General features: G+C 41.9%; 1 protein-coding gene across 1 annotated transcript; it reads right to left on the bottom strand.

Annotated features, from left to right (window-relative positions):
- Positions 1–2,142: 2,142 nt before the first annotated feature.
- Positions 2,143–11,415, bottom strand: WDR53 (WD repeat domain 53). Its single transcript, XM_004712330.3, has 3 exons — positions 11,393–11,415; positions 5,131–5,626; positions 2,143–2,767 (listed from the first exon to the last, which is right to left on the bottom strand). Exons 2-3 carry the CDS (start codon positions 5,608–5,610, stop codon positions 2,171–2,173), a joined length of 1,077 nt encoding a protein of 358 aa, XP_004712387.1. The 5' UTR covers positions 5,611–5,626; positions 11,393–11,415; the 3' UTR covers positions 2,143–2,170.
- Positions 11,416–11,594: the final 179 nt, after the last annotated feature.

An 11,594-nucleotide genomic window follows, 5' to 3' on the forward strand; every position in this document is an offset into this window, starting at 1 on the left:
CTGGAAGCCACTGTTTTGCTTGCAACTTCTTTTCTGAAGGGACCCCAAAACTAAGACAGGTGTATTAATGAGAGAAGTTTTCTGCAGCTGTCCATGGAACAGATTCTGTTCAGAATTAACCAGTGCATGTATGAACAGGAATTCTAACAGCAGTACTTTTCGACTTAATCTCGTTAAACATTAACTTGCATGATCTCTTAACGCATTTTCCCAGACTCACCGAATACTAGATGTGTGATATTTAAGTGTTTTATGTTAAAAAAGGCTTCGGTGGTCAACTTTGTAAACTATTGTGCAATCAGATCACAGTTAAATGGGACTCTTCCAAAGAACTTCTCAATCCCTTTAATGATCCAATATTAAATTCACTGGGAATCTCCAAGGTGACTTTATGGGTGTACTAGGCTCAATTTATTCTAGAATTTTATTAGAAAAATTGCTAGGCAAGGTGGAGTTGGTTTTGACCCATGGCAACCCTGTGTAAACAGAATATACAGCCTGGCACTGTGCCACTGTCACAGTTAGTTTGAGGCCACGTCCATCCAGCTCACTGAGGACTTTCCTGTTGTCCACTGACCTTCTACTTTTCTAAGCTTGATGTACTTCTCCAGGGACTGGTGCCTCCAGATAAGATGGCCAAAATATGTGAGATTAATTTTTTCCATCATCATTTTTAAAAATCATTTTATTAGGGGCTCATACAATTCTTACCACAATCCATACACACATCAATTGTGTAAGGTGCATTTGTACATTCATTGTCCTCATCATTCTCAAAACATTATCTCTCCACTTAAACCCCCGGCATTAGGTCCTCATTTTTCCCCTCCCTCCCTACTCCCCCCTCCCTCATGAGCCCTTGATAGTTTATAAATTGTTTTTTTTGTCATATCTTTCCCTGTCCGACATCTCCCTTCACCCACTTTTCTGTTGTCCGTCCACCAGGGAGGAGGTCACATATAGTTCCTTGTAATCGGTTCCCTCTTTCCTACCCACTCTCCCTCTACCCTCCCAGTATCGCCACTCACACCACTGGTCCTGTAGGGCTCATCCACCCTGGATTCTCTGTATTTTCAGTTCCCATCTGGTCTAGCCAGACTTGGTAGTGGGAGCGAGGAGCAAACATTTAGGAACTAGAGGAAAGTTGTATTTTTCATCGTTGTTACATCGCACCCTGACTGGCTCATCTCCTTCCCGAGACCCCTCTGTAAGGGGATCTCCAGTGGCCTACTCATGGGCTTTGGGTCTCCACTCCGTACTCCCATCATTCACTATGGTAAGATTTTTTTGTTCTGATGATGCCATCATCATTTCTAAGGCACATTCTGACTATACTTCTTCCATGACAGGTTTGCTCATGCTTCCGGCTGTCCATAGTATATTTAATTTTCTTCAACACCACCAAAATAAAAACTTTAGTAAAAGGTAATTTCCTCCAAGACTTCAGGAAAGACAATGTTTTGTCTTCCAACTTGGAAAGATTCCCGAGTTCAGTGGTAGACCTCTCGCCTTGCATACAGACCTGGGTTTGATTCCCAGCCAATGCCCCCAAACACAGCCACTACCGTTAGTGGAGGCGCATCTGTGATGCTGCTGAGCAGATTTCAGTGAGGGTTGGCAGCTTAGGAGGAAAGACCCAGCAGACCAACTTCCAAAAGTCAGCCAATGAGAACCCCACTAATCACAAAAGTCCTGCTCTGTTGCACACGGAGTCACCAGGAGTCAGAGGCCACGCTGCAGCAGCTAACAGTGCAGCAAATAATGCAGCGACCATATCTGAGTCCGCGTATGCGCTTCCCTAAGCCAGCAGGTTGGACAAGGCAACCAAAGTCCTTTCCAGATAAGCAAGCTTTTAATTTTCCATAGGCTACTTAACATCTCTGAGCTTTGATTCCTGCAGCATTAAAATGAAGGGTATCATCCACTTTTTGATTTGGAATAAAGCTGAATTAAAGTTAAATGGCTGCTATATCATCAATATTTAATGAGTATTACTTGTCTTATCCCAAAATTTAATATTTTACTATGTGAAGTACAACCCAAGCATTCTTTCCACAAGTGTCTTCAAATTTATACAATAGAACGGTATGATTCTACACATGGCAATCTAAATGAATTAGGATTTATTTTAAAGCTCCAAAAAACAGTTATTCAAATACTTTTATTAGATTTAAATTTCATTTAAGGGATATACAGATATACAACTAGTCTGATCAGCTACTAATATATTTTGGCATCCCTTTAGCGTTGTACCCAAGAGCCAGTTCACTTTTTCTCCGTGTGTAATAGTCAGCGTTGGTAAAATGTTGCCACATTCCGCTTCGTCTGTTCCGGAAGCACTAGCGCTGCGACCCTGCTTGGTGTAAGTTGCTCTTTTACTTTTCCTCTTGTGGACTTGTTTTGTAGGGCTCTTCTGTTTTTTCTGGACTTCACTGCTCACATCCCACAGCATTATCTTTCCATCATTTCCTCCAGTAAGCAGCAAATAAGACTCTGGCAAAAAGCTGACCTGGGACACCCCCAGGGTGTGAGCCTTAAACCCCAGTTCCCATTCACACTTGACTCCCACCACCCTAAAGATTCGAACCTTCCCATCTTCTGCACCACAACTGAAAATATTGCCACAAGATGCCACAGAGATAGAGTGTGCTAGTGCAGGGTTTAAGAGCTGACCAGGTGACTGTGGGCCCTCCATGTCTTCTGATTCATCCTCCTGTAAATTTGTAATCCAGAGTGGCCGGGCTTTCTGGAGGTTCCATAGCATCACCTTTAAATAAAGAAGGGCCAAGAGTCATATGGTTACAGAGTTTTCATCATTTGGCTCAACTACCATGTGTGGCAGCTTTTAATAAAACCATCCAAGTAGTCTGAGAATAATTAGTAGTACAAAAACAAAACCCAGTTACTACTATCCCAACATGTCCTGGTGCTAAAACTAGAATGTTAAAGGAAGTTGAGTAGAATTTACCAAAAAAATCTTGAGTAATTTTAAATTAAACCTCATTAACACAAAATTTTAAGCAGCTGCCAATTTAAGCCATTCTATTCTTCTCTCTTTAAGTAAAGCCCAAGATTATGCAATTTACTTAATCTATTGTAGTTACAAAAAAGAGGTTTATCAACTAAATAAAAATTAAATCTGGAATCTGCATCACACTACTTCAACCTGAAATGCTTTTTCTTTGCTTTCATGTACCCAAACCACCCATTCTAGGGATGTAGCTCAGGGCCCTTTCTTTCCAAAAAGGCTTCTCTCTCTACTGTGGCCTACTTCTGTCTTTGTGATAGCTGGTTCCCACAGTGCAGACTAGCCCACTCCAGCAGTGGATGTGCACTATTAGCTTCTCCAGGTCACTCATCTTTGCCACGGCCTAGTAAAATGCCGAGACACGTGCAGAAATCCAAACATGTCTGCTCACTAACAAGAGACCTTGAAGTCTGACCAGGCTTTTTCTTGCTCTCTTATCATTCTCTTGGACTTAAGTGGCTGAAATGGAAATTAAAATTAAAATCTGTTTAAAACAAATCCATAAAGAGTTGTGAATAGGTTGTACATTGTAACACCTAGTGATTTTATTCTCTTCCCACAGTGACCAGTTTGGAGAGGAAAACAGTCTAAACCCGAGAAGATTCAGTTTTATTTGATCATCTAGTATTACGCTGAATGGCGTCTCATATTTGAAATGGACAGTAGGGTACAAGCGATCTTATTTGGACGGTCAAAAGCACAGAAATGAAATGCTAAGATTAGCATCCCTGATGCTACTAAGTATTCTGTTTTCTAGTCACAGTGATTTTCTTACCATCAGTATGATTATTCCCATTAGCACCTGTTTTCAAAATAAAGAAATGAAAAGTATTCATGTAATCTAGATTTCTGGAGCTAAAGAGGTTGAACGAGCCCCAGAATTATTGCCCTGAGATAATTGTTAAACTGGAAAAATATCCCTTGAACTCTTCTTTAAGCCCAACAATAGTTCGTTTTAATTACCACAGTCTTCTCTGAGCACTGTGCTCTTCGAAAGAATTATCTATATGGGATTGAATGGGGAATGGTAACTCAGAAGGTTAGAGAAGGTTCTTAAGGCGTGATGAGTTCATTTTAGTCAGGGAGGATGGTTACACAACCTGACCAATTCGGCTGATGTCGGCGAAGTGTACATAACTGAGAATGTGGATTACATGCCTAAAGCAGTCCTGGGCAAGGTCATTAATACACAATAGTTACAAACCCAGAACCTTTCTTACCACACACTGATGACATGCTACCTGAATGTCTCTGGTGTCATAGAAGAAAACACACAGGCTTTGAAACCAGAGAGGCTGTGGCTAGAATCCCAATTTAGGGAGTGGCGTGGATATTTAATTTAAATCTCTGTTTCCTCATTCGTGAAAAGGGAAATTAGCCTAAAAACAAATACATGCACACTACTGGCATCTATTAGTAAGGGCTCAACAAACAGAAGTCATGACTACGCTCACCGCTGGGATTTATTCTCTCAAGAGGAAGCACATCTCGCACTGGGAAGACTATGCTTCTGGAAAGTTCTGTCTTTATCTTAAGCAAAATTCTGCTTCCCTGTGACATCTCCTCCTGTGTAGGCTGGCACATTCCAACTCCTTCCCTCATGAAAACCAAAACACCCCCAATTCCAGTTTCTAAGTATACATATTCTCCTGATGGCCTTTCTTCAGATGAGAGCGAACTTGCAGATGTTCCTGGATTCCCTTCCACCGGTGCACCCTAAAATGCTGAAGGCACACCACAGACCCAGCCCCTCCAACTGATGTGACAACACGGCTTGCAGAGGACGGTGACACTCTGCCTTCTGCGCTCCCTTTTGTGCATTTACATTGCTGTTCAGAACCAAGTACAATGAATGTTTTAGAAAGGTCTCAAAGAATAGAGAAAAGACAACTTTAGGAGTAATGATTATTTTGCAAATAAAATCTACTAGGTTTTGTCTGGCTAGCATTAAATGTGCATTAGAAGCAATGCTTATGGTTCATGGATCAGACATATTGGTAGAGGATAGACATTACAAAGATATATTTAGCCAGATCAGTAATTTGATTCTGTTAACAAGTCCCATTTAGCAATTAGCCAAGTACTCTCTGCAAATGCCTCACCTGCATATCCAGTCCACATGACACCAGGCTCTGAGGTCTTTGAGGCCGAAAAGCGACAGAGGAACAGATATTAGAATGTCTCCTCAAGGATCTACTAACTTTCTTATTTCCCAAGTCCAGGACTTTGATGGCCCCAGAGTCATCAGCAGAAGCCAGCAGGCTTTCCGTTTCATTCAGCGAAAGACAATTGATTTCTTCTTCATTTACGTGGAAACAGTCGAGGGAGCCTTTGAGGGATCTGACATCCAGTATGCTAATGGTTTCTCCATGTGAAGCATACAACTTGGTGGGACAGGTGTTGGAAAATACAACACTGGTAACATCATCAGCTCCTTGGAACTGTACGTGTCCTAATGGAGTCCCATCTTCACCCCAAGTCATGAGATCTCCACCTTCTGCACCAGAAGCCACAACCCCTTCTTTACTTGCATTCAGGCAGAGAATAGGAGAAGAATGTTCGCCTGTCCACTTGACTGCCATGACGGTCCAGAAGACTCTGGAAAGGAGGGGCAACATTATACTTTTGTGTTTTATATAAGAACTCAGTGGAAGGAATTTGTCAATGCGGTCATATTTAAATATTTTTAAAAGATATCTAGCAAGCTATGACAAAATAATAATTTGTAAATTATCAAGGGTTCATGAGGGAGGGGGGAGCGAGGAGGGAGGGGAAAAATGAGGAGCTAATGCCAGGGGCTTGGGTGGAGAACGGATGCTTTGAGAATGATGAGGACAATGAATGTACAAATGTGCTTTACACAATTGATGTATGTATGGATTGTGATGAGTTGTATGAGCTCCTAATAAAACGATTAAAAAATATATAAAAATACATTTAAAAAAAAGACATCTAAAGATCAAGTGTACAGAGGGTCTTCGAATAGAGCTGTGGCATGCTAGCTGGCACATGCATAAATGGACTTCCCTTGCCACTGGGGACACAAGCAAGCTGGGCCCTCCCGTCTTTAATGTGAAGCTCACAGGAATAAATGCTAACTATGAGCTATAGTCTACGGAAAAATTCCACTGTATTTTAATTCCAATTTCCATGAACTTTTTGAAGTCCACTCATGTATTTATATTAAGAAAAATATCTTTAAAAGACTGCGGTATTGCTATGTGATCAATTTTATCTGAATACCGTTTTATTTATTTATTTATTGAATATGTTTTTGAGTGAGCTCTGGGGTCACTCTGTTGGTCTGCCAGAGTCTCAAAATTGAATGTGGTGATGATTGTACAACTCTTCTTAATATGATTAAACTAAAAGTGGTGAAAATGTGAACCATATGCCAACGAAACTATTTTTAAAAAGTTACAAATAACTTTGTTTTAACCCCATTAGGGACCTTTAAGGTGCTGATCACATCTTTCCTAAATTGCAGTTTTAATTTTATCACCATGAATTAACTTTAAAGTCCAAAAATGTGCAGTGTGCACTCTATAGCATTAATATTTGCTGAGTTTTTTGTGCACACGGGTTTGGGATTCTTACTGGGATTCATATTTTCTCTAAAGCAAGGATGAGTAAGAGTTTCTGGTATTTCTATTTCTCCACCATATATTCACCTACAGAGATTTCAGTAGATATTAATTAACAAACAAAGTTTTAGTAGACTTCCTTCCTAATATAAATCTTTTTTGGAAAGTTCTAACTCAATTTATAGGTAAAGGGATTTAGTGCAAAAAGGGACTTTTATAAGCAGCAATACAATTCCAATACAATTTTCCATAATAGACCCAGTAGTAACTGTAGCTGTTAATCTCACAAAATTCAAGGGCAGTTCTAGCTTAAACTCTCTGTAACTACTACTATACGACTCTTACGACTCCCTGTCATCAAGTAAATGCACTCACAACAACCCTATGGGACAGAGCAGATCCTTGTTGAGTTTCTGACTGTAACTGTTTATGGGAGTTGACACCACAGTCTTTCTCCCCAATGCAATATAACAGAAATTTACAAACAAACTAAACTTGTAATCTCTACAACACACAGGTAGTATTGAGTATATGTTATGAGTATAGATCACACTCATAGCTGGTCATAAAACATGCTAACAAGGAATTGGGAAGCCCCAGAAATCCATACACTCTGTGAGGCTCTTAGCGCTTAACATTCAGGATATTGATCAATGGTTAAACCAGAGCCTTTAAAATTATTTACTTAATTGATAACATTTATTATTGTTTGAAATACACCCAAAGACCTTCATCAAGAGTTTTTTTTTATCAGATTGCTGTTAGTAGCAGGGGAAAATGCAATTCAATCTGAGTTCAATCAAATCAATCTTTCAGAACATCTGGCTCTATTACTTAATCTACAATAGAACAACTAGATGGTACACAGCTACCATTACCAACTGTTCTGAAAGTGATCCTGGCAGAAGTTCTCAGAGTGAGAAACAAAAGGAGGAACAAGCTCAAAATCATTGAAAAGACTAGCTTAATGGTAGGATAGAGACTAGGGGAACCGTCCAAACTATGGCTCTTGGGTCACTCTGCAGTTAAGGAACTGAACTCACCCCTGTGACTCAATAATCAGCCAAACAATAGACAGGTCTATACGCCTCAGAATAATCAATCATTTGAGATCAAGGGAGCCAGATGTTCTGCCCAAGAACGAAGTTCAGAAGGGTTAGGAGAGGAGAACTGGAGGCAGGAAACCTAGGGAAGAGATAGGATGAGTGGTGGTGCAGGGAGGGGATTGTAATGAATGAGATGCAGAGAAGCGTGGGGGGATTGCTGAATGTAAAACTGATGATCTGCTCTATGAACTTTCTCTCAATTCATAATTGGCTAGAAGAAACAATCTTTCATAAATATGTTATTGGGACTGGAAAATCTACCATCTGCATATTCAGTATCAGGTCAACAAAGTGCCTCTTCTCATATGTAGATACCTTAAAGGAAGGTCAAGCACAGAAATTAATCATACCCTATTGTGAGTTTTAATTAGATAATAGATTCCTTCCAACACCTAATGAGATCACGGCGGGGTGGAGGAGAGGTGGGGTAATTTGGGAGCATTTTTAGAAAGGGTTCTTTCCAGTTTGAGGGCAGAGTGAGGGTACTGAACACAGGGGAGAGGAAGGTGACGAGTAAATACAAGATCTGTAGACAGAAATAGGAGATAAGGATAAAGGCAATCTTTTCCTCCTCTGAAATTCTACCTGGGTCACTTGGGAGGTAGTCTGCTGCTGAATGTCACCTTCATGACAGAACGGGAGTAGCACAGGAATAACCTCACCTTCAGAGGCTCCACTTCACCTATCTTGTAAACAACACAGTACAGGCTGACAGCTTTAATAGTTGAATGGTCTCTACTCTAACCACTTTGCTTCAGTCACATCTCCACTTAGCCACTTGTCCTCCTAATGAGTCCACCAGCTGCTCCTATAAAGATTTACTGTCTCTGAAATCCTATAGCGTTGCTGTGGGTCACAATGAACTCAATGTCAGCGTTTTGTTTCAGGTGTGTATGTGTCTTTAAAGCTGTTCATTGTGCCTGATCCTGTGACCTCTTCTCAGATGGACCAACTGTACTTATCCTTAAGATTAAAAAATAAGGCAAAACACCCATCAGTTTCTCCAAGAGAGAAAGATGAGGCTTTCTATTCCCATAAAGATTTAGTCTCTGAAACCCACAGGGGCAGTTCTCCTCTGTCCTAAAGGGTCACTATGTTTCAGAATCGACTTGATGGCAGTGAATAGAAGGAGGAGGAGGAGTCAGCATTACTACAATTGGTATAGTTCAAGGTTTCCCCAGATTTGAAGTTTCCATATGGTTAGTTCTGTGAAGTTGGATTGTACACAAAATAATTGGAAGAGCTGTGGCACTAACATTATGGAAACACGTCTCACAGGGGCATTTGACCTATTCTTAACTTCATGAGGGGGAGAATCACAAGGATGGCTTCTGTGAGGTGAAGGTCATCACCACCATCAGTTTTAGAACATTTTCTTCAATCCTGTACTCATTGTTATTAGCTCCCCATTTCCCTTTAACGCCCCCTGCCATACTCCCAAGGAACCATTAACCCAGTTACTGTCTCTACCAACTTTTTCTTTTTTAAACAATTCTGACACCAATGATTCCTCCCACTGCACTCTACTTCTCTGCTGAGGCCATACAGAACTCATATGCTTATGATCATAGGGTTTATTAGAAGGAGTCTTAGTGGCACTCTTGGGTAAGAACTGGACAGCTAACCACAAAGTCAAGAGTTCAAAGCCACCAGACACTCCGTGGGACAAAGAAAAGACTACCCGCTCCTGTATAGATTTACAGCCCTGGAAACCCTATATAGGGACAATGTAAGTTGGAATTGACTTAATAGCATTGGGTTTATTAGGGAAGTAACATGTGACAATTCTGGACCAGAAAAGGCACAGCCTATTTTCAGTCATATCTCTTCCTGGCCTTCAGCCTCTTGGCCCCTCAGGTCTATTGGGCTGACCCAGGCTCTGCCCTGCAACTGTTACCAAGCTCTTTAGCTCCAAAGATAAATGCCCACAAGCACCCCCTCTCCATCAGCAAAGATTCCTGTCCAAAGGTGTTCAACATTCTTGCTTTGCAGGTCAGGAAGCCCACAGTACTATCAACCTTTTGGTCACTGCTTCTCGCCCTCTCTAGTGTTAAACAGCTCTCTGTACCCTGGGCCTAGAAGGTTCTTGGTGAAGGGACTCTGGGTCCAAAGGACACACGCTGCCCCCATCTCTTCTTGGTGGTAGTGGTTCCCCCCTTTTTGTTTCTAGGGTGTCTCATTTCAAGCCCAGTGGGATGGCAAAATGGTACAATTCTCCAAAAGGGTTCCATGTATCTTATTTGAATTAACACTAAGCTGTCCAATACCTCAGTGGGCCACAAGCCCCATATGTGCATGCGTCTCCCCAAAGTTCTAGTGGTAAGACCATGGCTAAAAAGACCTCATAAACGTGATCCACTGCAAACATATAAGTAAGAATGAAAAGAATCTTGGGTTACTGAGCTTGGAGAATAAAAGACATTAAACAAGAAGGACCTAGTAATATTCAAACATCATATATCAGAGAATAGGAAAGGTAGTTGCTGAACTTGGAGAATTGTACCCTTTTGGAGAATTGTACCATTAAAAGATAGATTATATACAACAGAATGTTAGGAGTTTTTAATACATAATAGTTGTAAGACACTGTAGTTAACTACTAAGGTTGTCTATCAACCCCAGTATTATCATTTCTTAACCTCCTAGCATTGTTTGAGGAATTAAAACCGGCTTAAAGGTGTGTCTGGCTCACACTGTGGTCATTATTCTCTTACTAAGCACCCTTTAGAAACTTCCAGCAAAACCTTTCTGGCCACCTAATAAGAGTCAGCATCTCACAACACACGGAATTCAGGTACAGGAATGGGAAAGAGATAGGGAGGGGGAAGAGATAGCAATGACTGACCCATAGCCACACCCCCCCCTCCAGGGGGAAGAATAACAGAAGCCAGGGGGGAAGGGTGGCAGCGGTCGGTGTGAAATATGAAAATAATAATAACAATCTATCAAGGGGTCACAAGGGAGGGGGTAGGAGCTGATACCAAGGGCTCAATAGAAAGTAAATGTATAGAAAAGAAAAATGCCTACATATGTACAAATATGCCGGATACAATTGATATATGGATTGTAATACGAGTTGTAAGAGCCCCAATAAAATGATCTTTTAATAAAAAAATTTTTTTAAGATTCAGCATAATCAAATAATGGGGCAAATCTTTCCTTGTTATAAAACCATTTATAATCATGGCCTCCACAGCTTTCTCCCTATCGGAATATTTTAATGAACAAATACACACTGCCTTAACACATCTACAATGCGGTGGTCTGGGAATGAGTACATTTCATCCCAAACAATGTTCTAACCAGCACTTCATAGACACTGCAGGTTCTCAAAAGGTTGGGGGTTGAGCGGTGTGCAAAAGTGGCCACCGTATTTTCCGAATAGAAGCTGGGGCACGTAAGTATCGATAGTCCGAGAAATACGAGGGCTTGCCCAGGAAAAGACGGCCGAAGGTAAAGACGCCCCAACTTCAGGACGAAGGTGGCAGCCAGGACTCGGGTGGCAAGGAGAAATTCCAAGTGTTACGTCGGCGTCTGGTACAGGACCCAGACACAGGGAAACCTCGCTGGGAAAAAGAGAAAAAAAGCCGAAGACCGTTGAGCGAGGCCACGGAGCCAAGAAGCGGAAAAGGGACTGGAGGGCAGCCAGGGACCCACCAGCGGCAGACTCATACCTGCTCGGCGCGCTCCCCTCCTCGGCGCCTCGTGATGACCTCACTCCGGGACGCCCAATCCCAACAAGCGTAGGGCACGAGGCGCCCGGCCCAACAGTCACATCCGGGGCCAACGGGAAGCGCGCGGGAGCTGGGCGTGCGCCCTTGCTTCGTGCCCTCAGTCGGCATGGCGGCGCTACGGGCGCGCCGCGGGGCGGCCACG

This window comes from Echinops telfairi, unplaced genomic scaffold (assembly GCF_000313985.2).
Source record: "Echinops telfairi isolate 266 unplaced genomic scaffold, ASM31398v2 ScPeMD7_17;HRSCAF=63, whole genome shotgun sequence".
NCBI lineage: Eukaryota > Metazoa > Chordata > Mammalia > Afrosoricida > Tenrecidae > Echinops > Echinops telfairi.